This window comes from Bos indicus, chromosome 13 (assembly GCF_029378745.1).
Source record: "Bos indicus isolate NIAB-ARS_2022 breed Sahiwal x Tharparkar chromosome 13, NIAB-ARS_B.indTharparkar_mat_pri_1.0, whole genome shotgun sequence".
Lineage (NCBI taxonomy): Eukaryota > Metazoa > Chordata > Mammalia > Artiodactyla > Bovidae > Bos > Bos indicus.
Window position 1 is genome coordinate 57382881 of NC_091772.1, and position 25336 is coordinate 57408216.

The 25336-nt window shown below is 44.2% G+C and overlaps 3 protein-coding genes across 5 annotated transcripts; 2 read left to right on the top strand and 1 right to left on the bottom strand.

The window, feature by feature from the left end:
* Nucleotides 1-1706: 1706 nt before the first annotated feature.
* On the top strand, nucleotides 1707-11555 carry PRELID3B (PRELI domain containing 3B). Of its 3 annotated transcripts, XR_011570132.1 has the most exons (8): nucleotides 1711-1862; nucleotides 2185-2253; nucleotides 5887-6055; nucleotides 7172-7261; nucleotides 7816-7886; nucleotides 7999-8101; nucleotides 8894-9021; nucleotides 9591-11555. XR_011570132.1 is itself a non-coding variant. In XM_070801371.1 (7 exons), exons 1-7 carry the CDS (start codon nucleotides 1831-1833, stop codon nucleotides 9708-9710), a joined length of 654 nt encoding a protein of 217 aa, XP_070657472.1. In that variant the 5' UTR covers nucleotides 1715-1830; the 3' UTR covers nucleotides 9711-11555. The 3 variants fall into 3 exon arrangements, 2 of the variants coding, with proteins under 2 accessions (XP_070657473.1, XP_070657472.1); XM_070801371.1 differs by lacking the exon at nucleotides 8894-9021 and having other exon boundaries at nucleotides 1715-1862; XM_070801372.1 differs by lacking the exons at nucleotides 2185-2253; nucleotides 8894-9021 and having other exon boundaries at nucleotides 1707-1862.
* A 556-nt stretch (nucleotides 11556-12111) lies between these two features.
* Nucleotides 12112-15671, top strand: ATP5F1E (ATP synthase F1 subunit epsilon). Its single transcript, XM_019972108.2, has 3 exons — nucleotides 12112-12270; nucleotides 13971-14097; nucleotides 15514-15671. The coding sequence occupies exons 1-2, from the start codon at nucleotides 12239-12241 to the stop codon at nucleotides 14092-14094; spliced, it is 156 nt and encodes a 51-aa protein (XP_019827667.1). The 5' UTR covers nucleotides 12112-12238; the 3' UTR covers nucleotides 14095-14097; nucleotides 15514-15671.
* A 4096-nt stretch (nucleotides 15672-19767) lies between these two features.
* TUBB1 (tubulin beta 1 class VI) lies at nucleotides 19768-25013 on the bottom strand. Its single transcript, XM_019972110.2, has 4 exons — nucleotides 24823-25013; nucleotides 21900-22008; nucleotides 21127-21237; nucleotides 19768-20990 (listed from the first exon to the last, which is right to left on the bottom strand). Exons 1-4 carry the CDS (start codon nucleotides 24877-24879, stop codon nucleotides 19915-19917), a joined length of 1353 nt encoding a protein of 450 aa, XP_019827669.1. The 5' UTR covers nucleotides 24880-25013; the 3' UTR covers nucleotides 19768-19914.
* Nucleotides 25014-25336: the final 323 nt, after the last annotated feature.

Below are 25336 nucleotides of genomic sequence, written 5' to 3' on the forward strand. Positions count from 1 at the left end.
GCTTTAGTGAGTAAAATCGATAGACTGATAGAGGGATAGGAGGGTAGGCATCATTTAATTTTCACGACTCAAGGGGTAGAATAACCTTCTCTAAAATAAACAGAATAGGGATCCTGGATGGTGAACAGCTTCAGGGATCTCCAGGAATAGCAGAGACAGACTGTTCTGTGCTGATGGGTCCCAAACCAGTATTTTAAACACCCAGCGACATTAACTTTGCATCTTAATGGAGGCTGAGGCACTCTGAGCAGCCAATAAAGTGTTACCTCACCAAGACTTCCCTCTAAGTACTGTAGGTTTTGTTTTTAAAGTCCTGGGTACCACAAATTACACTTAGCAACTACCCAACCATATTATTTCCTTCCTGTCTAATGTAATTTTTCTGTTTCTTTATATAAAGGACCTCGGCTATTTTAAAAAATTATCCTCACTCCTAAATTAACCTGACTTTTGTTTTCAGCAATCGAATGAGCTAAGAACAAGAATGAGGCAGTGTTTCTAGCTTCTAAGAAACTAGATGTAAAAAATTTCCTACAGAGCCATCATTTAAAACGGCAAATTGTTCTATTAAGGGGTACAGGTTGTGGAGTGTGGTGGGGACCAGGAAGAAAGGACAAGCCACTGAAGGAGGCTCCTCTATGGATGAAACCGCATGGCATTCCTTCCCACCAGCTCACATCTTACTCAATCATTTATACAACAATGATTATGTAAGTGCAGTGGGATTGCTGGACAAGTCTGGCAAGGCCCTCCCCATTAGGAGCTCACAGTCTAGTGGAAGCCAAACAGGTAAACTAGACGATTCCAGTAATTCATTCATTCCACAAAGAATTTTCATTTTTTAATAGATAACCATTGAGTCTTTACCAAGAATCATTATTGAGCAAGACAGGCAAGATCCTTGCCCTCAAGGGCTTATGTTTGCGTGGAAGTTAAACAAACGATCATCTCAAAGACTGAGAAGTGCTAAGAAAAATACAACAGGCTATGTAACAGAGGATCTAAGGCTAGAGGAACTGCCAAGCTGATGGAGGGCGATGAAGTATAAGGGCTCTCTGGGCGGGGGAATGGGATGACACTTGAGCTGAGATCCATCCTTTAAGCCAGGGCCAGGAGGCTTTCCATCTCTTCCATGAGCACTCGAGCTTCCTAATCTCCTAACCTAACACCCTCCTTCCACTGGACACTAAATGTGCTGCCTGATGTTAGCGTCTCCGGGTCTACCTTGCGTATCTGCTCCCCGCCCAGGGGCAAAATCTCCGGAAGGCAGGTGAAATGGGATAGGAGATAGGAGGAAGCTCTTAATATGTGACCATGAACATTTGCTCAAACACACAGGCGCAGTCGGCGTAAGCGGCCGGACTGAACCAGTCAACAGGCCTCAGAACCCCAGGCAAGCACGGGCTGGGATGGGAAGAGGTGAGGCGACCTGCCTGTGAGCCGAAGAACCGGCTGGGCCGGGCCCAACTCTGCCCTGACGACAGCGCTCCTGCCTACGCCCTCGAGGGGGCGGGCCGTAAGCCCTGTGCCGCGCCTGCGCAGTACAACGCCCGCGCCTGCGGCCCCGAGCGCGGCCCTCGAACTGCGCCGGCGCGGTGCGACAGGCGCTAAGGGGCGGGGCTCCGTTGCGCCGCGCGCAAGGCTGGGGCAAAACCCGGGCCGGGATAGGGCGTGGGGCAGCGCGTCGGGACGTCCCTCGCGTCGGGCCCGACGGCGCGTGCGCACTGGATGGCCGGCTGGGCGGCTGAGGGGCGGGGCGGGGGCAAGAGTGGCCTCTTTGCCTCATTTGTGCCCTAACGCCGCCCGGACACCGTGCTGGCCGCCGACACCATGAAGATCTGGACTTCGGAGCACGTCTTTGAGTAAGTTTGGGGGTAGGAGCAGGTCGGCGGGGGTCACGGGGCAACTGGGGGTAGGAGGGTAGGTTGGGCCCGGAGTCGCGGCGAGGCTCCGGCGCACTTCAGGAAGCTTCTGGGCGTCGGGCCTAGTGTGGGGAGCTGGGCCCGAGCGCCTCGGAGCCCGGGGCGTGGGGTCCAAGGTCACGACCCTGGGGACACCCCAGAAATGGGCTCCCAGGGGACACGGCCGGACGGGAGGGGACTGGGGATGGGGCCCTTGCGGCCTTCCTCTGGGGGACGCCCCCTCGGGTGGCAGGGGCGGCGCCGAACACGAGGTCCTTGACAGCCCCGTAGGCCCGAGGATCCTGGAGAAAGGCGTGGACTGTCGAGATTCTGGTCGCCCCGCCACCTTCAGGTAGAGTTTCTTAACCTCGGAATGTGAATTTAGGGTGAGCTCAGGCGACCAGGAAGTGGAACTTCTTCCAGCAGCTTCGTGCCTTGAGGAATTGCAATTTATGGCCTTGGAATTGGAGTCCAAGGTACAGCCCTGACTCTGACAAGCTGTGTGACCTTGGGTTACCCATTTCCGTCGTCTGAGACATGGAAGATGACGGTGTTGTCAGGGCCTGACAGCACTGAGATGTCTCTGAGGCCATGTTTATTAACATCTCCTGGTTAGGGGGAAATGTTTACTAAGGAAAAAGGTCTTAAACCAGTTGGATGTTGAGAATTAAATTATTTGCTGCTTCTATGATTCATTGTGCAGAAGAACCATGCCTTGAATCCCCTGTATCGTTTTTGCCTGAACAAATTGTTGATCGATTATCTCATCACTGTTTATTGACTAATAATTTTTCCTCTCACCGGTTTGAAATGCTGCCTTCATCCTAAAACACTGCTGTAATTTATATTTTAATCCATGTCTGAGCTGTCTGCCCTATTTGACTGATCTTGCTATTGTTGCCACACTGTTTTAATTTTTATAGCTTTGGTAGTATGTTTTAGTGTAACCATTTGGTTTAAAAACAAAACGACTTTTCTGAAGGCAGTGTTAAAACATGTTGTAGACTGTTTACATTCTTATCAAATCAGACACATGCAGGAGTTCGCTGGATCCTAGAAAGCAGAGAATGTTAGAATCAGAGGGAAAGTTTCTTTTCTCCCTAATGTTTACTATTTTTTAGGGGGGAGACCCTAAATTTGTAGTCTTTTTAATATTCTTTAACCAGGTCACATTCTTCTACTCTGTTTGAACCATTAGGATCATGGGTGGTTTCTTCTTTGCAGTTTTCTTCTGGGTTTAAATGCTTAAGTTCTTTCCACTGTGTCTTATAACTTTCTTCCTTAACACTCTTCTCCCTAGGTTGTTCCCCACCCCTCCTCTTCACTCATTCTGCCCTTTTCTTTAATGTTTCCCTCTCTTTTTCCCCTTCAGTGTAAATGCTCAGTGAAATTCTGCTATTGGCCTTCTTGCATTTCATCAGAGATTCTTAATTTTTCTCTTGTTGCAGACTTCTCTGAAATTTGATGAAGGCTCTGAGACTCTGCTCCCAGAACATAGACATACTCACATAAATGCTCTGTATGTTCCGGGAGAAGCCCTGATTCTCCCCAGATAATCTGACTTCTTGATCAAGGTCCCAGCTGATACATACACATTTCCAGCAGCCAAATCTGTACCTAGGGCTCCAGCCTCTCTTGACCTTCAAATCCTTATTTTCAGGTTTCAGCAGCGTGTCTCTGCTCCAGTGTTCTGCGGGCTTTTCAAACTCAGCATCCTGAAAATGAAGTTGTTTATCTCCGCTCTCAAATTTTACACTTTTCCTATGTTTCCCATCTTAAGGATGTTACTAACCAACATCTAAGTCATCTTAGATGACTTTCTGTGTCTTTCCCATCTTTGAGTTGCCAGACTTCCTTCTGAGGCCTAGCATGTAGTTGGTATCTAGTTGAAGTCATTCATTGATTCTTACACCAAATATGAAAGCCCACTAGGCACCAGGCGCTGTTCTTTGGATCGATTCCACTTTGGTAAATAATCAAGACATCATTGCTGCCTCAGTGAACAGTGTTCCCACATTTTATAGGTGAAACAATTGGACAGTTCACCAGGCCAGCACCAGTTCCACTTATTGACTGCCCTTTGGCACAATCTTTGAATGTCTTGCAGTGTGAAGTCTTTTCACATGATTACATTAATTCAGTTAAAATGAATTTCTGGAAGATTGTTTATTGTCATATATATCCTTTGTGATTTTTGAGCTAGACGTGTTTTATAAAGCTAAGTCAACATCAGTGTTTTCAGGTTGGCCCAGAGAGGAGAGAAGTACTGAATTACAAATAACATACAACCATCCTGAAATCTTGCAATTGCTAATTTTTTTTAGAGGAGGTGAGGAAGAGAATAAGTTCCAGGAAGCCAGCTATCCAGAGTCTCTGACTAGATGGAGACAGGGATGGGCTCACTCATCTGATTCTCATTTTAGTTAGTTGCCTTGGTAACAGTCAGAGTGCTTGTCCCCTATCACTTCTTTTTGTGGGGATTGTTTAGATTTGTGAAATAGATTTGCTTGTATACCTGCACTTAATGCTGAATAAGGCTTGAGATTAAAAATACAATGGGATTCATTTCTGAATAGTATAGCAAAAATGAAAGCTTTAAGAGTAATGGTGGAATGGGAGGGAGGTTCAAGAGAGAGGAGCAGGTCTCTCCTCTCTCATATATCTGCAGGTATACCTATGGCTGATGTATGGCAGAAACCAGCACAATATTGTAAAGCAATTATCCTTCAATTAAAAGTAAATTAAAAAAAAAAAAAGGTTTTGGTTGTCCAGGGTTTTGCGAAGCGAGTGGGGTTGAGATTTTTCTTCTGTCCACAAAAAGTTATTAGGCTTAGTTCTCTGAAAAGTTAAAATAGATTAGTACCTACTTGTTTTGCTTTTAGAAAAATAAAAAGCCGTGCTGTGTCGTTTATCAGTAAGTGAAGTTTGAAACACCATCTCCAGATCTTGTCTTTCTTTCAGTGAAGATGTAGAATCAGTCACTTTTAATGCTCATTGTAATTAGTCAGAGGCTCACTTGAAAGGGGTATCTTTTGTATATTGTTCAGGTAAACTGTGAAGAGAACAAATGCACATTATGTTGTAAATCACCCAAGTACACGTGTTTTTCCAGTAATATAAAGATGCTGCAAGTTCCATGATGCTGTTGCCATCTTAATCCTTCATAAGCAAAGGCTGATGAAGAGAGACTATTAGAAAATGGCACATTGCTGCTGCTGCTGCTAAGTTGCTTCAGTCGTGTCCGACTCTGTGCAACCCCATAGACAGCAGCCCACCAGGCTCCCCCGTCCCTGGGATTCTCCAGGCAAGAACACTGGAGTGGGTTGCCAGTTCTTTCTCCAATGCATGAAAGTGAAAAGTGAAAGTGAAGTCGCTCAGTCGTGTCCGACTCTTAACGACCCCATGGACTGTAGCCCAACAGGCTCCTCCATCCATGGGATTTCCAGGCAAGAGTACTGGAGTGGGGTGCCATTGCCTTCTCCAAAATGGCACATTAGGAGTATCTTAAAAAAAAAACAGTATATTGAGTGACCTTTTCAAAACAGATGTCAGAACCACTCCTTGGAGGAAAGTAAAGAATAAAAAGATTGGCTGGAGGGGTCACAATTATTTATTACATTATTAGAGGCAAGTACATGTTTAATATGAATCAGTGATTCTTAGAAACAAAATTTATGTGTGAGAGGATACTGGTGAGTGGAAAATATGACTCAGGAAACTACTGGAGTGTTCTATAGGTTATTTTAACCTTGCAGGCATCAGCTGTGACACATAGCCTGTGTACTGAAAAAAAGACTGAAATCTGTACACGTCCATAATGTAGACTGAGTCCCCTGAAATCATCTTCCAGTCAGCATTTCAGAAAATAATCTTCCCTAGGTAAATTAAGTAAACTTTAAGTGTAAAGAATAATTTGATGAGTTATATAAATGGTTTAATTTATATGCATGTTGTTAAAGGTTTGATTTTTGATTCGTGTCTGCAGCCATCCATGGGAAACCGTTACAACAGCTGCAATGCAGAAATACCCAAATCCTATGAATCCGAGTGTGGTTGGAGTTGATGTACTGGACAGACACATAGATCCCTCTGGAAAGTTGCACAGCCATAGACTTCTCAGCACAGAGTGGGGACTGCCTTCCATTGTGAAGTCTGTAAGTGTGCCTTTGTTCCTGAAGCAGTGTGACTGCTGGAGAGAAGTTTTCTAGATCACATTATAATTTCAAATAGGTGGTGGGAGCCAATTTGGAATGTCATTTTTGCATCAGTTCAAATTGTATTATAATAAACTTGAGTTATGAGTGTATAATGAATTAGAAATATTATTACAGTCTTCATGAAGTCACCTGATAAAACCTTCTGAAGGAAGCCAGCTAATGCTCTGTGATCTGAAAGTTTTATTCTGCTTTTCCTACCTTGCCAACAGCTTGAGCTATGGCAGCTGGGATTTGGTGCTGGTGGTTAGTGGGCAGCTGCTGGGGTCATTGGTGCTGCGACGTTAAGTGAGGCATAATCTCAGTTTGCCGTGGCCATGTTTGTTCCAAGATCTGGTGCTTCTGCCTGTACATTGGAAAATGTAATTCTGTGCTCTTTCAAGGGAGCAGGTTTTAGGGATCCAGTCTATCATGATGGGAGAGAATCCTAGTATAAGTGGACCAAGTTATCTGTAGAAACCCTCTTCATAGAAGGTGGGCCCATGCAGAAAACGGAAGTACATGTTTTTCACCAGGAATGTGCTAACTGCTTCCTTTGTTCTAACTGCTGCACTAGATGATGAGGACAAAGAAGTGAGCAGGGTTGGGATGGGCTTGGGGTCAGCGTGAGAGTGCCCCTGCATGTGCTGTGTTACCTTCATTGTGAAGTGGCTGGTCTTCTGCCTGGAGAGCAGAGCCACCGCATCCTCCCCCTTGGACTGCACCAGGGAAGCCCTGACAGACACTCTGAAGCTCTCCTTTCTCTCCATCTATGTTTCCCGAATGTCAGGCTCACCGCTCCACGGCAACCTTGGCAGTTTCCGCATCCTGCCTTGTCCTGCATACGTTTTCAGCTGGCTGGTGGCTAAATTGTCTCTGCGGAAGGTTTTTGTGTCTAGGAGTCTCATCTTCTCCCTTAAGTGGTCCTCCTTTCTGATCTTTGTCTCATTCCTTGTGTTTTTTATGAAAACACATTTTTGGTTCAAAATACTAACACATCTTTACCTACAAATAAAACATTGATAACACTAGTTAAGAAATCCTCCTCTGATCACTAATTCCAAATGTTTTACTTAGATTATTGGTGCGGCAAGAACCAAAACATATGTGCAAGAACATTCTGTAGTGGATCCTGTAGAGAAAACAATGGAACTTAAATCTACAAATGTAAGTAACTACCTGGCTTAGTTTTTTCTTCTTTTGTGGTGGTGGTGGTGGTGGTTTAGTCACTAAGTCGTGTCCAACTCTTGTGACCCCATGGACCGTAGCCTGCCGGCTCCTCTGTCCATGGGATTCTCCAGGCAAGAATACTGGAGTGGGTTGCCACTCCCTCCTCCGTTCCCTCTTGTAGTTGATACACAAGTGGACGTACACTCTTCAGCCTGGTCTAAGAAATTCCTACTCAGATGCTGGACCGTCTCTGCCTGTTTGCAGCCTCAGTACTCTAATGAGCCTGCCTGTTACTTCTAGGAGATAGCATTCAATAAAATGAATTTGGAATCACTGTGTATTATTACTATTATGGTGCTTTTGTCAAATTTATTACTTTTTTAATAAAAAGTAAGCAATGAATATTGAAAAGTTCTATTTACATAGTAATATCAAAGTGGTTTATATGCTATTTTGCATATTTACCCAGCAAGATTTTGGTTTGTGAGTTAATTTAGGAAATGTTTTTAATCTTGATTCCCGACATTATTTGACTTTTTTTAATTCTGTAGATTTCATTTACAAATATGGTTTCAGTAGATGAGAGACTTATATACAAACCACATCCTCAAGACCCAGAAAAGTAAGTGAAAAGTATTTTAACAAGCTTATTTTACAATATATTTTTATTTTTCTTAAGTATGAAAAATGAAAATTAGGTCATCCTGAAGCTGTGCGAATGTGTTTTGTTCTAGAACTATTTTGACTCAAGAAGCCATAATTACTGTGAAAGGAGTCAGTCTTGGCAGTTACCTTGAAGGGCTGATGGCAAGTACGATATCATCAAATGCTAATAAAGTAAGTAAGGCTGCTCTCACTTAACGTGGGGGGGTGGGGTACAGGCTTGTGGGATCTTAGTTCCCCAGGTCCCCTGCAGTGGAAGCACAGAGTCTTAACCGCTGGGTCACCTGGGAAGTCCCTCCCGCTTGCTCTTCTTCCTGGGTCATTTCTTAGAAGAGCTGTCCTTGTGAGCTGTCTGAGCCACTGCAACATGACGCCATGTGGGCTGTTACTGGGTCTAGTGTGTCTGAGTTCACATTCCACCTGTAATTTCCACCTGTAACTCTGACCAGCTTTTCATCTTGGGCAGTTAACTAAGTGAGCCTTTCTCTACCTCAGTTTCCTATCTGTGAAGTGAAGATTAATTACCCACCTTACAGGGTTGGGTATGAAGAGTAAATGAGGTATCATGGGAAATCTGTGGCTGGGGGCCCAGCATTTGGGGGCAGGGGAAGGTGAAGATGTGTGTCACTGTTGAAAGCATAGATTCTCAGCCTGTTTCTCATTATCATCTCCCTTCACCCCCAGATCCACTGTAGATATTTTCTCCTAACTATCCCCACCCTGAGAAATTATTTAATGCCAAACATTATGTCTACAGATTCAGAGATATATGGGTCTGCGTCTGTGCTTTATATATTAAAAGAATGAGATTTTTCCCTACTACCCCCCAACTAATTTTTGCCCCATTGAAAATGTATGATTTAAAATAAAGTAAGTTTAGAGAAAGAGATGCCTAATGCACTGTTTTATAACATGTAATATCATTCAGCAGTCAAAAGATATTCATAGATGCCTTCTCTATGTCAGGCAGAGTGCTAGGCTAGACTGGGGAGACAGCGGGGAGCAAAACAAACGTGGTGCCTGCCCTCGTGGAACTAAGAGGAAGGCGACATTAATCATACAACACGGCATTAGGAAAGGAAAAGTACAGAAAGGTACGAGAGTGCTTCATGAGTGCTGAGTAAGTGGTGTTGCTGCTGAGTTCTGAGCGAGGGGTGGGTAGGCCGTGAGGGGTCTGCTAGGGAGTGGTCCAGGTGGATCAGCTGCACATGCAAAGGCCCCAAGGCCAGAAGCAGTCAGTGCTCCTCATTCTGTCCCTCAGGGAAGTACACAGAGTCCCACGAGAGAGGGGTTGGAGAGCAAGTTAGACCAGAGCCTCGGACAGCATTTTGGTATAAAATATGGACATAAAAAGAGAAATGGAGTTTGACCTCACCATCAGAAGGGGGACCATTCTAATCATAAAGTAAAACATGACTATCATTTAATTGTAGATTCTTTTTAGAACATCTTTTGCAAACAAAAACCAGTTTTAGATCAAGCCAGTTTCTCAAAGCATTTGATATTTGGTAAATAACGTTAAAGAAGAAAATACAAAGAGAAAAACTGTCCTAGTGAGGTTTAGTTACGCTTGTTCCACCCATTGTGACTTCCTGATGTGCTATTCATGCATGCCTTTGCCCTCACTTGGTTATTAGTAAACATACTGGATTTTTTTTTTAAGGGCCGAGAAGCAATGGAGTGGGTAATACATAAATTAAATGCTGAAATTGAGGAACTGACAGCTTCAGCAAGAGGAAGCATACGGACACCAATGGCGGCAGCAGCATTTGTGGAGAAATGATAATGGAAGTTGATAGATGGCACCCAGTTCCCCAGGTCTCTACAAGCTGGCAGTATATTTATTTGTTATTTAAAAAATACAACTCTATTTTAGGTAGAATTTTTTTTTTAAATAAGCTGAAGAAAAGCTATGTGACTTGATCAAACAGAGGTGCAGGGTTTCTAAATAAAAGGGATCAGCTGAAATTAGTATTGTCTGAAATGACTGATTTTGAGGATTCCAGTATTTATGCAAAATTTTAAGCTTTTTGAAAAGTATGCTTGGAAATTGGTATTGGCTGAGGAAACCTCCTTAAGGTAGAATTTTAAAGCTTTTCATGCATTGGAACTCTTACCTGGCTTTGGACCAACCCCAGAACCAAGCAGAGCCCCTTCTGCGTACGCAAGACTGCCCTGCTGCAGTAAACTTGGAGAGCTTCCATGAGGGAACTCACTGTTAAAGGAGGAACTATCGTTTTAAAAAGACATTAATTGTATGAAATAATTTGCTATAAACCACCATTAAAAATCACAATGCTTTAATTTCATACTCAGCATTTTTTGGAGTAAAAATTATCACGAAAGTAATAAATGACTCCAACAAAAGTACATTTTATTGTGTTATAAAGGGTACTGTACTGATTTGCCAAAGTTTTGTAACTTAGTAAAGGTATTACCTTCCTTGGATTTGTACTTTATGATTTAGTATGCTGTATCGTGGGCTGGTTATGTTAACTGAAGAAATAAAGTCATTACCAGAATTTTGCAGCACTCTTAAACTTAAACAGAAGAACAGCTGTTCACATCTTTTAGCATTTCACATTTGCTTAACTTAAATTGCCATGTGTCAAAATCACGGTTCTGTAATTGCTAAAGCATGATATGTCAGGTTATTTGAATATAATTACTTTGTGAAGTAATTATGACCACAAAACATCTTTGTTACATGAAGAGCTGTACATCATTTGAAATTACTCAAATGATGTCTTGATCTGAAGCATAAATCCCAGGGACTTAATGTTTTTAATAACACTGTGTCACTGCGGGGGATGGGGGTGGTGGAGAAGAAAAAAATAATAGGGTGGGAAAAAAAGACATTGGCCTAAAGCACCCTGTGAGCTGTTTTGCAGCTATTTATAGGAAATCCTTGCTTTGGATGAACAGTCCAATATGTGTATTTTGTAACAGGCAATTAATTATCAACCACTAAGTAAGAATATCTATGATCCTTGGAATTGTTGCGTACAGAGTACTGTTATTAAAAGGTGATGAGCTCTTGCCTTTATTTCACAGTACTTAATGTATAAACTTCTAGTCAGTTTTCCTACAAAAGAAACCAGTTAATATAGGTATATAAACCACAAAAATCATATACCAATTTAAAAATCAGTGTTTTTCTACTTAAAATACTGTTTAGCTTGAGGCTTCTTAGGACATTTGTAAAAGCACATTAAAGCCAATAAGGTTTTTTATTATTTTTATAACATTTTTTACAATTAGAATAGCATTTCAACTAAACAAAACATTGCTAAATATTGATATTTAATAAATTACCCTGTATAATTTCTGGAAATTATACTTGTTCTGGAAAGTGTCAGAATAGCCTAATGATAAAAAGATTTCTAAACAATGTTATCCTGACTTTTTTATTCTAATAATCTATAAATTTTCATTTTCCAGTGTAGTTACTTTTAGTAAAGTAGCTGGTAGTTAATGGCTTTTACCTGTTAAGCATTTGAGAGGACTGAAATACTGGTTTTCATGGGTTAGAATTAAGGCTCTCAGACTATGTAGCATATTTTTTAATATTAAAGGTGGATCTTAATTTAAAAACTTCCTGTTAATAAAAACTTCCTTTTAACTATGATGTTTTTCCTGATTATAATTTCTTTCTAATAACTGCAAGGAGTAAAAGTGTTTTATCCTTGTAAGAATTCGCCTAATGCCACGTGCTGGAGCCGGCTCAGCGCCCAAGATCTAGATTCTAGGTTGGATGCGCAGCGCCTCGGCCCTCCCTTCCTCCGATGTCCGGTCTGCTCCCCTGGCCGGGCTCTGCTGCCTGGTCTGGTTACCCACCCTGGGCTGGCCTGAAACCCCAGAACTGTCGAGGGTCGGCTTGCCATGGTTAACTGTTAACTCGGGACGGTAGTGCTGGCGCGTCGTCAAGGTCCGGACCCGGCCGTCGGGTCCCGGGGCGGGAAAGGGGTGGCGCGCCCAGAACACGGGCCTCGACGCAGTTCAAAGTCCCGCGCTACCGGAGCCAGGCGGTCACGCCTCCCCTCTAGCCCCGGCAAGGCTACTACGGAAACCCGCGAGGCACACCTGCACTGGCAACCGCGGCACGGGTCGCGCGCCCCTATTGGCTCACGGCGCGGGGAGCATTCTGCGACGAGGCGGTGAGGCCGTCCGGGAAGGCGGGGCGGGACTGGCAGCCTCGGAGCCCCGCCCCTTCCGCTTCTCAGACCTGACCTTCCGGCAGCCGGGCCGCGCGCCGAGCCGACATTGACAGGTCTTCGCGATTCGGCCCGACGCGCCCCCTCTCGCGACATCATGGTGGCGTACTGGCGACAGGCTGGACTCAGGTAGGGCCAGGCCTCGGGAAAGGCGGACCTCTGGGGCACGGGGAGGTACGGGGCGGCCCGGGGTCGGAGGTCACGCCGGGCGCTTCGCGGATGGGGGTCGGCACGGCGAGTGAGGTCCCAAGATGGCGGCCTGCAGACGCTGGGCCAGGGTCACGGCCGCCGGGGCCCGAGCACCTGCCGGCACCTGCCGAGTGTCACCGAGCACCTGCGTGCTCCCAGGAGCGCCCTCGACAAGTGCCATGTCTTCTCAAGGACGGCGCTTTTCACCCGCGCGGCCTTTGGCCTTTGAATTGGACTCAGTTGAGGTTCTGGAAGTAACAGAGCTCGAGAGAGCGGAGGGGTTCTCTGGGTGTAACCACGGTCACCGTAGCTGTTTCTTTCTAGCATCATTAAAAATTAACTCCTGTTGTCAGGTTTATTGGTAAAACGGGTGAAAGCCCTTGATAAGGTGTAAAGAGCTCTGCCACAGGTGAGTGGTGGCTCCTGGGAAGCCAGAATATGGAACACACTGGAGGCCACGGCTTCTGGTGAGATGGAGAAACCGTGGATCTAGGTGTCACACCTGGTTTCTTTGCCCGTACACCCGATTGAGCTGCTCACCTGGCTCAGGTTAACACACCTTGTTACTTGACTAGATTAAGTAGCACCTCCTAATGGTGACCTGTGGGTATATGACTGGGCAACCCAAGAGTTTGCTGATTTTCAAGGTCGAGGTAGAGTTCTGTAGGATTGGAGGCATGATGGTCCCCCTCAGAGGCAGCACCTACCACGTGATAGGTGGGGCAGACCTGCTCACCTCACTTGGTCTTTCATCCTCCCAGCCACCAGTGGGACAAATATTGTTATCCTTCTGCTTTGTGCTGTTGTTTTTACAGGTGAGCAAATTAGACAAAAAGATGCAAAGGTCACCAATTCCTAGGAGTGGAAGCAAGAATCTGAACTCCTATCTCTGGTCCCCCAAAAAACAAACCTGAAAATATGAGAAAATAGTCAGCAGCAAACTCCCCTTCCTGTTTTCAAAGAGTGTTAAAAGTGAGCTTACATCTCCTGGAAAATAAGGTGTTGATGGGAGTCCCACGTAGCAAACAGGAAGCAGGCTGTCAGATATTTTGCTCGAATTGATGATGTTCTCTAAGGGCTTCTCAGTTTAACTTAGAAACTTTGATTGGGAAGTTATTTTCAATGGCATACCTGTGAATCAGAATCCAGTATTCTGAGGAAAACCTTTAAATAATCAGAAGTAGAGCTCTTTTCATTCAAAATAGGTGTGTTTTTTTCCTCTTTTAATTATGTATGCTTTATCTTGTAAGAATAATAAAAGACAAAATGTTGAAATCAAATGGGAAAAAGTACAGTCATGTTATACCCTTTGTTAACATTTAGGACTGTGCTGTGGGTTTTTCCCTCTAATAAATCTATGCATCTTTTAGTTCAAATTCATATGTATTGAAGAGAAAACAGTGCAAAGAAAAATAAAAAATCTCCCATTCTAATACCAATGAAGGCTTTGATACATTTCTTTCTGGTCTTATTTCTCTTTGTATATATTCCTTTTGCGTCATTCATTTATTTTAAAGTTCAGTTCTACAATAATGTACAGTGAAACCAAAAGTATAGGCAGGAAAACAAAAGCACAGTCACACAACCAGTCTGGCTGGATCATTGATTATTAGCTTTCTTGCTCTCTCATTTCCTCCCAGCTACATCCGATACTCCCAGATCTGTGCAAAAGCAGTCAGAGATGCACTGAAGACTGAATTCAAAGCAAACGCCATGAAGACTTCTGGCAGCACCATAAAAATTGTGAAAGTGAAAAAGGAATAATCTGTAAGTTACTGATACATTTAGAAAAAGAGTTGCACCGTAAGTTTTTAGAAAGCTTTAAAAAATCGAATTTCAGCTCTCAAAAATAGCTGTCCATGTTTGGTCAGTTGGTACGTTTAGAGTTAGTGGGATGATAATTTGAGGCACACAGGTTGTAGAAGTCCCATGGTTTAATCAAAGAATGTCACTGGGAGGCCCTGACAAGCAGAAGTAATTGCCACATTGATTTTTAGTTCATTTAGCGAAGCTTAGGTAAAGAGCCATCGACCATCTTATTTTAATTAAACCTGTTTCATTTGTCTACACAAAATCAAATATTTGGAGGATAAACTCCCAACTTTATAATTGTTATTGGAGTTATGTAACTACTTCAGAAGCTTGAAAAATTACTCTTCTTTAAGAGTTTATTTTCCCCACATCTGCTAGTGTTCTCAAGCATAAGGGCTGCCAGTACAGGCAAGGGTCCTGATTTCTTATCAAGCATTAAAATCATCAAGACCCTGCAGTGAATACTGTTTTGCTAAATTTATTATGCTTTCAGAGTTTGGTTCATTTCACCTCTGATGTTGGCATTGCAAAGTAAGACAGTTTCGTACAGTTGATAAGTTCAAACTACTAAAGTGATTTGATCTCTAAACCACTTTTTTTGACATTATTATTTCAAAGATAAAGTGAGGCAAATTACCAGAGGGATGTTTTTCAGATTTAATTTTCTTGTTTTGCTTTAAAAAAAAATTTTCAGCAGTAGCCAGGAAATGTGATAAATATTAATCCTTTGGCAGCTTGTGGTTATGAGCAGTTTTACTTATTGGAACTGTCTCCCCTAAGCATTCTTCATTTTCATTTTAAATTAGTAAATATTTTATTACAAGTCTGGAGATGCAGTGTTTTGAATTGAGCCCTGTTTCTGTTGGGGCTCTCTGTCTAATCTCATCATTCTGAGGAATGAGACCTTTAGGTTGGGTTGTTTTTGTTTTAACAGTGAGCTAACTGAGAAAAATCACCCCACTTCTGCCTGCAGCATGGCTGATCGAAACCCTGCTTCGATTGCCCTCAACCTTGCGATGTCCTTGGGGCCAGGAAGTAGGGTTTGGCTCCAGTAAACAGCACAGTGACCACTGTCTATACCTTGTACAGGGAATGAGTCCCCACTGCCTCAACGTCTTCTAAAGACAGAGTGTTTCTTAACTGTGGGGAGAGTGTTTGGCTTTATTTAGCAAGGAAGTGCCTCTTTGGCTAGGGCCTCTCAGGTGAACCCACACTTTTTACATCTGAGAGCCAAGGTTTATCACCAGCCAAGTGAACTGAAGCCGCAATCGTATTATACAGCTTGTTGTAAGGAAGTTATTTCCCCTATTTGTGTTGGATTTTTAAGAAAACAAAAGGACTAGCAACTTGGATTTTCTCTTTTCCTTCTAGACCCTGAGTACAGCCTGAATGCTGCATGTTCAAGGTGAAGCTGTGGGCACATATTATAGCAGATTGGAAACCATCTCCCTTCATGGAAAAAAAACAAAATAATACCTGTCTTGTTCATAGATTGACAATGCCAGTGAATTAAAGTACAGTTCACTCTAGCTGTTGATTTTTGATTTCTGTCAGACTTCTTCTTTATGGGAGCCATCTGCACGGCTGCAGGAATATGATAAAAGGAGAACAGAGACTTCTGTCCATCCAGTGGTTAGCACTCCAAGCTGCAGGGGGCATGGGTTCAATCCCTGGTTGGGGAACAAAGATCCCACAGCCGCCAAAAAAAAAAAAAACCCAAAAAGTTAAAGGAAGAAGAGATGTCATATCTAGTGACCAAAGGGATCCAGGAGACATTTTGAAAATGTCTCAAAATAGTGCTCTTTTTCATGACATAAATTGACAGAATTGGGCTCTGTCATCAAAGCTGTCTTACTCCTTATCTTCAAATTGCAGACATCATGTCAGAGCTAGTGGCCAGGGGTGGGGGAGGGGAAGTGGGTTGTCTGCTGGCCTCATCCTCCTTTGCAGGCACCTGTCGTATCCACGTGGTGCCACTTAGCCAGTAGACTAAGTGAGAATGATTATTAAAACATAGATTAGGAAACAAAATACTAAATTGTGGTATTCATTTCTTATCATGCACTTAAAACCTATAGAGGAGTACTTTTAATGTTGAAATTATCAAGCACAAAATATCTTTTACTTTGTCTTATAAATGAACTTTTATTTCCTGGGAGTGTTTCTCATAGGAAACTAGACAAAACCACTCATTAACTTGCTTACAGAGTTGATGGCTGAGCTGACATGAAAATCTAAGGCTCTGGACTGCAGGTCTCAGGCGTGCTTAGGACAGCCGTCCAGTGTACTTTTTGGGGTAATTCATTTACCCTTTAAATACTTAGAGATAAGAATTTTTGCAAGTGCAGTGTTTCTCTTTCTTTGAAACTTGAAAGCACTTGGCTAAATAAAATCCCACTGCAGAGTTAGAACTGCTTGATTGTTAACCACTTCTGGAGGATGGAGAAATACAGCTGGACAGGAAATTTTGAAACACTTCAGCTTCTGCCCCAGGAACGGCTCTCACCTTGATACTTAAGCTCACTATATAATTTATCAGGGCCACTCAGCCACGCTGAGGACGAGCCCAAGAGAACGTTTTTGTTCTTGGCTTCTGGAGAGGACTTCCTGCCCCAGACTCTTGACCTGTATGTAAGTTTTATCTCATTCTCGGCACAGGGCATGCAAAGAGGAGCGGGGGTGCTGAACAGAAGCAGCTTAGGAGCCCCTTGAGCCCTGTGCCTGAGGCTTTTGTCCTGAGCTTTTGAAGTCAGGGCCCCTCAGTTGTCATGCTTCAGTCCCCACAATTAAGGTACCAGGAGGCATCTTTCATTACTGGGACAGAAACAAATGACTCACAAGGCCATGGGGCCTCTGATACCAGACGAATAAAGTAACTGATAGGCAAAGGGCTGAATCATTTCCAGCCAAGTTAATTAGAGATAAGTCATTTTATTCAGGAGGCAGATGGAATAATTAGAGTCGAGACTTAGGGACAGGCCTTGTGATAAGGAAAGGATTAAAGTTAACTGAGTAAAGGACAGATTCACTGCTCAGTAGAGATTCTGTGCGGTTCTTTCTCCATGATTAAAAAAATCCTGAACTGTTACCATGAGGCCTTGCGTCACGCCCCACTGGGTAGCTGGCAGGACCACTGTGTCCAGAATACCAGGGGGCCTGGTCAGATCAAGTTGTGGGTATTTCACTAACCACCTGCGTGACTTGTGAGGGATTCAGTCTCCTCATTCAAACAAGGTTCTTGTGTGTGAAGTGAAGGAATCAAACATGCTCTAAAATCCTGAGTCTACCATCTCGGTCTTGGAGAGACCAATGTTGCTGTAACCACTGTACAGCTAAAGGAAGAGGCCTTTCAAAATTGGGACAGATTTCTTTTGGTTTTAGTGTGTGTTGCTTTTTTTTTTTTTTTAATCTATATCTACTTAGCTCAGCTGATAAAGAAACTGCCTGCAGTGCAGGAGACCCCAGTTCAGTTCCTGGGATGAGAAGATCCCCTGGAGAATAGATAGGCTACTGCACTGCAGTATTCTTAGACTTCCCTGGTGGCTCAGCTGGTAAAGAATCTGCCTGCAATAGGAGAGACCTGGGCTTGATCCCTGGGTTGGGAAGATCCCCTGGAGAAGGGAACAGCTACCCACTCCAGTATTCTGGCCTGGAAAATTCCATAGACATGGGGTCGCAAAGAGTCAGAAGTGAAAGTGAGCAACTTTCACTTCACCAGACAAGAGTAGGATAGTGGGATGCATTTTGAAATATTTTTAACTACTCAACATTAATAAGTCTGGGCAGTTAGGTTCCCAGAAAAGGAATTTACTTAGTCTGAGATAAAGCAATTTAGCCATTTAAAATTGAATTTCTTTGTACTTTAATGATTACTATTGAGCAAACAAAAATCTTTACAGTAATATAAATCAGCAGGGTTTTTGTTGGTGTTTTTTAAACTTTAGATCTGTATCCTTTTCTGCATCTATTTAATTGCCTTTTTAGATTTGAGAAAGTGAAAAAAGTGCCAGAGGAAGCATGCGTATAAATTCTTATGTAATCACAGGTTATGTTTCTTTTTAGCATCTAAAGAAGTTATGAACTCTAAGTAATTCAGGTGCAGTTTCTTATTAAATCTGCTTTCGGTTTTAGTGCTTTTTGAACCACAAGTAGAAAGTGTTTAAAACTTTATTTTTTTTAATTCTGTAGATAAAAGGCATGTCACAATACAAACATCGAGAGAATTTTTCTCTTGGTGCATATTTTGGTTATTTCCTCGTGATACGCACGTGAAGAGAGTGAAGTTTCTCAAAATGAGCTACTATCACCCACCCACTGGCTGCCCTATTACTGCAGGTTACAAAGCAAATAGGAGATGAAAACCCAGTTGCCTGCAAGTAGATAGTTCCTCCCATCACTGGCTGCCCATGGATCCAATTGGATAACTCTGTGGTAATTCTAGAAAGCCATTAAAACCTTTCGTGGATGGGATGGCAGTGCAATATGTCAGAAATAGGTAAACTGTAATTAAGAAGTTATGGATGATTTGATTACGCTCTTGTGTATTTGGTCCGTTGTAATGTGAACAGATTAAAATCGTGTAATGGCTAAAGCTGTGTCATCATGCAAACATTTATGGCAACTTCTGCAAATTAATTTGAACTGTAAAAGTTCCCTAATGAGACAGTGTCCTCCATAACCTCGAAGGACACTACAGCCACCGCTGCTTAATTCCTCCATTTCAGTGGTCGCTGGGCCTGCATGTGCCCTTTCTAAAGAGCAGGGTGGCTGCAAAGCCCCTTCAGGAGGGTTTCTGCATTCAAGTGAAAAGGGCATTTCAAAATAGCCTTTACAAGAAGAACCAAAGATGATGAATGAATTCCCAGAATCAAACATTAATAAGAAACTTTAAAGTATCTACATATATGTTAAGAGCTAGTTATACAGGGCACTTCCTGGTGGACCAGTGGTTAAGACTCTGAGCTCTCAGTGCAAGGCATGCAGGTTCAGTTCCTGGACTGGGAACTAAAGAGCGCACATGCTGCACAGCACAGCCAATTTAAAAATATTTTTAAAAGGTGGCTATTCAGACATAAAGATCAGAAGACTGGAGTTGTCATTTTGTGGGGCTTTTTGCCTGGGTATTTTTTCGGGAAGGACTCCCACTTTCCTTTCCTCCCTTTTCCTTTTTGCAGTTGGTACGCTGAAGTGTACACACAATCTCCACAATTTACTAGTGGTCACTGACTCCTGTTTTCCTGTGTGGCTCCCAAACATCAAGCAGTCACCTGACTTTCCTGGAGGTCAGCAGATGTGAACAAGTGGGCAGCAGGCCATGCATTGAGAGAGAACCTACAGTGAGAGCCTTAACAGTCCCAAGATCCCAACAAGTACAGATCCCCAGGCACTTACCAGGGTAGCTGATGCCTATACAACTTAACCTCGCCTGCAGGGGTTCCCCCACCCCATCCACACAGTCCATCTCCACACATAGCAAACAGCCAAATCAAATCTTTAAACAAAGGGAGCACTTTACAGTTAATTCACCTGCCTATTAAAAAGAATAAAATCAAGCTTGTGCATAGAATACCACACTCTTAAAGACCCTAGTGCCTGTCAGTACTTCCCCCCCACCCCCCCCCCCTCCGAAATCCCCCATCAAAGCTAAGGCTGAGTGGCTGCAGGTGGGTCTCTGTGTCGCAGTACAGAATCGGCCTGCCTTCCCAGGGGTGACTTGCTCATCCTAATAGAAAGTGCTCCGGAAGAGCCAGCCTCAGGCAGGGCCTCTCGTAGTTAATGTTCCTTATCTGCCGGTTCCACTTCTGCTTCCCCCCCGATCTCCTCCTCTTCCACATCTGCTCTGGCATCTTGAAACTGTTGGTATTCGGACACCAAATCCTGGATGTTACTCTCAGCTTCAGTAAACTCGTTGATGTCCATCCCCTCACCGGTGTACCAGTGCACGAAGGCCTTCCTCTTGAACATGGCCGAGAAATGCTCGGAAATCCTGCCGAACAGCTCCTGGATGGCTGTGTTGTTGCCGATGAAGGTGGCCGCCATGCTCAGCCCCCGGGGCGGGATGTCGCACACGGCCACCTTTACGTTGTTGGGGATCCACTCCACGAAGCAGCTGCTGTTCCTGGTCTGCACGTTGAGCAGCTGCTCGTCCACCTCCTTCGTGGACATCCGGCCCCGGAAGATGCAGGCCACGGTGAGGTAGCGGCCGCGGCGGGGGTCGCAGGCAGCCATGGTGTTGCGGGCGTCAAACATCTGCTGGGTGAGCTCGGCCACGGTCAGCGCGCGGTACTGCTGGCTGCCCTGGGCCGTGAGCGGCGCGAAGCCGGGCATGAAGAAGTGCAGGCGCGGGAAGGGCACCATGTTCACGGCCAGCTTACGCAGGTCAGCATTGAGCTGGCCCGGGAAGCGCAGAGAGGTAGTGATGCCGCTCATGGTGAGGGACACCAGGTGGTTGAGGTCCCCGTAGGTGGGCGTGCTGAGCCGCAGCGTGCGGAAGCAGATGTCGTAGAGCGCCTCGTTGTCGATGCAGAAGCAGGCGTCAGAGTTGAGCACAAGCTGGTGCAGCGCCAGCACGGCATTGTAGGGCTCCACCACAGTGTCCGACACCTTTGGTGAGGGCATCACGCTGAACGAGTTCAGGATGCGGTCGGGGTACTCCTCGCGGATCTTGCCCAGCAGCAGTGTGCCCATCCCTGACCCCGTGCCCCCACCCAGCGAATGCACTAGCTGGAAGCCCTGCAGGCAGTCGCAGCCCTCGGCCTCGGTGCGCACTGCGTCCAGCACTCTGTCCACCAGCTCGGCGCCCTCTGTGTAGTAGCCCTTCGCCCAGTTGTTACCGGCCCCAGAGTTACCTGTGGGCACAGGGGACTCGGTCACACCCCTCTTCACCCCCACCCCCCCAGGACCGGGCATGGGGGCTGGGGAGGATGCACACCTCCAGGAGGCACTCTTGCTCTCTCCCCGGTGGAACCTTCCAGAAAAACCTACCGTGGACAAAGCTGTCCGGTTGGAAGAGGGCCCCCACTCGGCTGGATCGGATGCTGTCCATGGTCCCGGGTTCCAGATCCACCAAGACTGCTCGGGGCACATACTTCTTACCTGCATAGAAAGATATGAAGTTAGCAAACTTCTAACTTATTTTTCTGAAGGTTCATGTTTCATCAAAGTAGAACCTGGGTGAGGGGGAAAAGTCCTTCTAGAAAGTGTCTTGGGTAGATAGACTGGCAGTGATAGCTTAGACCCCGACAACAATCACAGAAATCTGTAAAAAGCTTCAGAAATCACTTCTTCCACCATTGTCCATTTTGTTTGTTCTCTTGCCAGTGATGAGGATTTTGTTCCTATTGGAACTGACTCTACTTTGTATTTAAAAACCAGAAAGGGAAAGTTCTCTGGCTGTGCAGTGGTTAGGACTCTGCAGTCTCACTGCCCAGGGCCCAGGTTCAATCCCTGGACCGGAAACTGAGATCCCACAAGCCACATAGCATGGCAAAAAATAATAATAATAATAATAATTAAAAAATAAAAACCAGAAAAGGAAGATAAGGGAAAAAATAAAATAATAAAAACCAGAAAGGAAGGTCAGGGTCTAAACAGTCTGTGTTGGCAGCGTGGCCCTCCAGTGACCAGAGACAGCCTTGCCAGGGCTACCCTTTGTAGCTCTCAGAACATCACCCGCCTGTCCCTCTGGTCTCGCAGGCCCTCCTGTCTCTGCTGTGTCCCCGGGGCTGGTGACCGAGGCCAACAGTGCGGCGTCCTACCATGGGCCTCATTGTAGTACACGCTGATCCTCTCCAGCTGCAGAGCGCTGTCCCCGCAGTAGCTCCCGGCCCAGTCTATCCCATGCTCCTCTCCAATCACCTCCCAGAACTGAAAGCAGAAGGAGAGAAGGTCAGTGTGCAGAGGGATCCTGCTGAAGGCCACGTTGGAGCCGGCAGATTGAGCAGAAAGACAGGAAGCAAGGGCTCTGGGTCCGCTTTCCTCCCTGAGATTTATCACTGGGGCCCTTTTCCCACCTGCCCCCCCTTCCTAAATTTATGCTTTGTCCCTGCTGCTAGCCATGAAGATGAAGACTGCATTTTATATCCACCTGAACTGCTTCAATACAACACATAAAATGTCAAATTGGATTTCGTTTTTGTGAAATTCAGGCCCTTGTATACATTAATGCTGTTCTTTTAGAATTTCACATCAGACAGTGTATCTCTACACTTGCATCCTTACAATGCATCCAGATAGCAGAGTATAGATCCCATTAAGTGAAAATAAACTGAATTCTTATCTGACTGCACAATAACATCTCATTCCACTTTGCGGATTTATTTTCATGCAGTTTTTCCCAAAAGCCCATCACGAGGACACCTATGCATGCTTTTAAACAGCGCGCATTTTGGATGATCAGATATGACCTCAATTCAAAATTATGCATAGCCATTTTCTGGTAACTATTTGAAACATATTATACCTTCAGTCACATACACATATTATTTATATAGATATGTGCCAGGCTTTTATGGATACAGTTACTGAAATGGCCCCTTTTCATTACCCTGGAGAAGCACAAATATACATGAAAATGTATTCGTTTATGTTCAATCCCCAAGGCTGTTTTTCTAACCACATTTATGAATGATAGCTCTGCTTGGCCTTGATCTTATTAATATAAGACTCTGTTTTATAGTAAATTATCAGCAGAAAAAAAAGAAAGTTCTCTGAAACCACAAATTAAATGTCTTGTTTATACTTATGGATGATTCACATTGCTGTATGGCAGAAACCAACACAACACTGTAAAGCAATTATCCTCCAATTAAAAGTTTTTTTAAATACCAAAAAATAAAATCAGGAGTGAGACTAAAAAAAAAATATGGCTTAAAAGTTCTTATGGCCCCAAATAATAAGTTTTTGCTGGGTCTTTAACCATTAGGCAGCCCATTTCTGGACCCAGAGCTGAGACCCTGCCTAGACCCTGCACTCCCTGCCTGGATCCTATCTTCACCTTATCTTCCAAATTCAGAGCAGTAAGGGCCCATGCCTCCCTTCTCTGTGTGTTTTAATTTTGAACGTCTTATCACTCCATCAAGGAAGGATGACATCTTCCTTGTAAGCGGTCATTTTCTTTGCCCCGGGTTTTAAACACCTGTATTAAAAGACTTTCATTTTTTCCATAGCTGCGTTAGTTACAGTAGCCAAAATTTGGAAACAATCCAGCTGCCCATGGACAGATGACTGAATAAACAAATGTGATCTATCTATACAGCTGGATTGTTATTCAGCCTTAAAAAGGAAGGAAATTCTGACATGTGCTACAACAGGGATGGACCCTGAGGACACTATGCTATGTGAAACAGGCCACTCACAAAAGGCCAAATACTGTTATATGTTCATGAAATTCATAGAGACAGAAAGTAGAATAGCAGGTGCCAGGAGCAGGGGAGAGGAATGGGGAGGCAGTGTTTAATGGTGTGCACCAAGTTTCAGTTTTGCAAGAAAAAAGGATTTTAAATTCAGTTTATCAAGAAAAGCATTTTGGAGATTGGAGACATGACAGTGTGAATGTACTTAACACTACTGAAGTAGATACTTAAACATGGTTACAGATGGTAAATTTTACATCATCTTATCACATATAAACTTTCAAGTTGTAATGCAGTAAAGTTTTTAATGTAATTCATACTAGTAGAAGTAATTTCAAAATAGTAAAGAGAATAATCAGACAGCTGTTTCATAGTAGAACCGATCACTTTAAAATTAGAGTTGAAGAGGGCTGCCCTGGCGGTCCAATGGTTAAGAATCCACCTTGAAATGCAAGGAACACCGACTCGATCCCTAGTCTGAGAGGATCCCACATCCCATGGAGCAACTAAGCCTGTGAGCCGCAACTACTGAAGCCCAGGCTCCCAAGAGCCCATCCTCTGAAACGAGAGAAGCCACTGCAATGAGAAGCTTCCCCCATCCAGCCCTACTGCAATGAAGAGTGGCCACTGCTGGACACAACTAGAGAAAACCCATGTGCAGCAGCAAAGACCCACCACAGCCAAAAATAAATAAATAAATCTTTAAAAAAATAAATTTTTAAAACTTAGACTTGGAGGTATTGGGCTCTGGTATCTGTTTTTTAGCATTGGTCAATAGAACCAAGTACTTTTTAGAAAAATGTGATGGAGGAGGAGAAAAACTTATATCACAAAGGATATATTTTAATTATTTCTGCTGCTGAACCCCCAAAATTTTAGGTTTACCACTTTGATTTTTGGTTGCATTCAAAATAAAATAGTAGTTGATCTTTTTAAACTGGAACATAAATACAGGAGGGGAGGGAAAGCTATCTTAGTGATACAGTGGAAAAATTTTCCCAAGAAATTTTGGAAAACTATTTTGAGACAAAATTACTGGTTTTAGATATGAACGCAGAGGTGATCAAAGTAAAAACGATTGACAGGTGTTTTATACACACAGAACTGTCCACAGAATTAACAGGAGTTAGATTTACCCTTTAAGCCTTTTCCTATGCCCTCAGTCTCTTTAACCACTAAAGGCGTCATTTGACATCAGTAAGTCAGACACTGGACAAGTGCATGGATCTGCTGGGCTCAGGTCCTCCCTGCTACCTTAGAGGCTTTTCTGAGCTGGCTATGCTATGGATCATGGACAGGCCAACACTAGTAACTGGACATTCCTTACCTTGGCTCCAATCTGGTTGCCACACTGGCCAATCTGGATGTGTACAATCTCACGCATCCTTGCTCTGCACCCAAGGATCAGACCTGCCTGGAGTGAGTCCCCAGTCTGGGAGAGCTGCTGGTCACTGCCACAAGCCTTACACAACTCTGGTCATCGCAGTGACAGGACCCACTGACCAGGCTGCCTCCCGCAGTGACCCAAGGGTGTGTCCAGCCTGGAGGCCCAGCCCCTGCCCCTCTCTGCTCTGTCATCCTTGTGAAGGGGGAGTTCTTCCTCTCCCAACACGGAATATTGCCCGATCATTTCCTAGAGTTCAAGACCAAAGGCTGCTGTTGTGTGCGCTGCCTACAAGACTGGCACCAGGCCTCGGCATTGCATGGTAGACTCTGGGCACCAGCACTGGCTCTGGGCCCCCAGTTGGTCAGACTCCTAGCTCACTGGGGAGACCAGGACCACCTCCAGAGACCTTTCCCACCCAAGCCAGTTGTATTATTAGAAATCCATTTGTCTAAAT

Excerpts from the sequence above, each read along its gene's own strand:
- PRELID3B (XM_070801371.1), top strand. The coding sequence starts at position 1,831 with ATGAAGATCTGGACTTCGGAGCACGTCTTTGA. Across the intron at positions 2,254-5,886 it reads GGTCGCCCCGCCACCTTCAG|CCATCCATGGGAAACCGTTA; the intron begins GTAGAGTTTCTT and ends TCGTGTCTGCAG. Across the intron at positions 7,887-7,998 it reads CATCCTCAAGACCCAGAAAA|AACTATTTTGACTCAAGAAG; the intron begins GTAAGTGAAAAG and ends GTTTTGTTCTAG.
- ATP5F1E (XM_019972108.2), top strand. The coding sequence starts at position 12,239 with ATGGTGGCGTACTGGCGACAGGCTGGACTCAG. Across the intron at positions 12,271-13,970 it reads TGGCGACAGGCTGGACTCAG|CTACATCCGATACTCCCAGA; the intron begins GTAGGGCCAGGC and ends ATTTCCTCCCAG.
- TUBB1 (XM_019972110.2), bottom strand. The coding sequence starts at position 24,879 with ATGCGTGAGATTGTACACATCCAGATTGGCCAGTGTGGCAACCAGATT. Across the intron at positions 22,009-24,822 it reads GCAACCAGATTGGAGCCAAG|TTCTGGGAGGTGATTGGAGA; the intron begins GTAAGGAATGTC and ends TTCTGCTTTCAG. Across the intron at positions 20,991-21,126 it reads ACCGGACAGCTTTGTCCACG|GTAACTCTGGGGCCGGTAAC; the intron begins GTAGGTTTTTCT and ends CTGTGCCCACAG.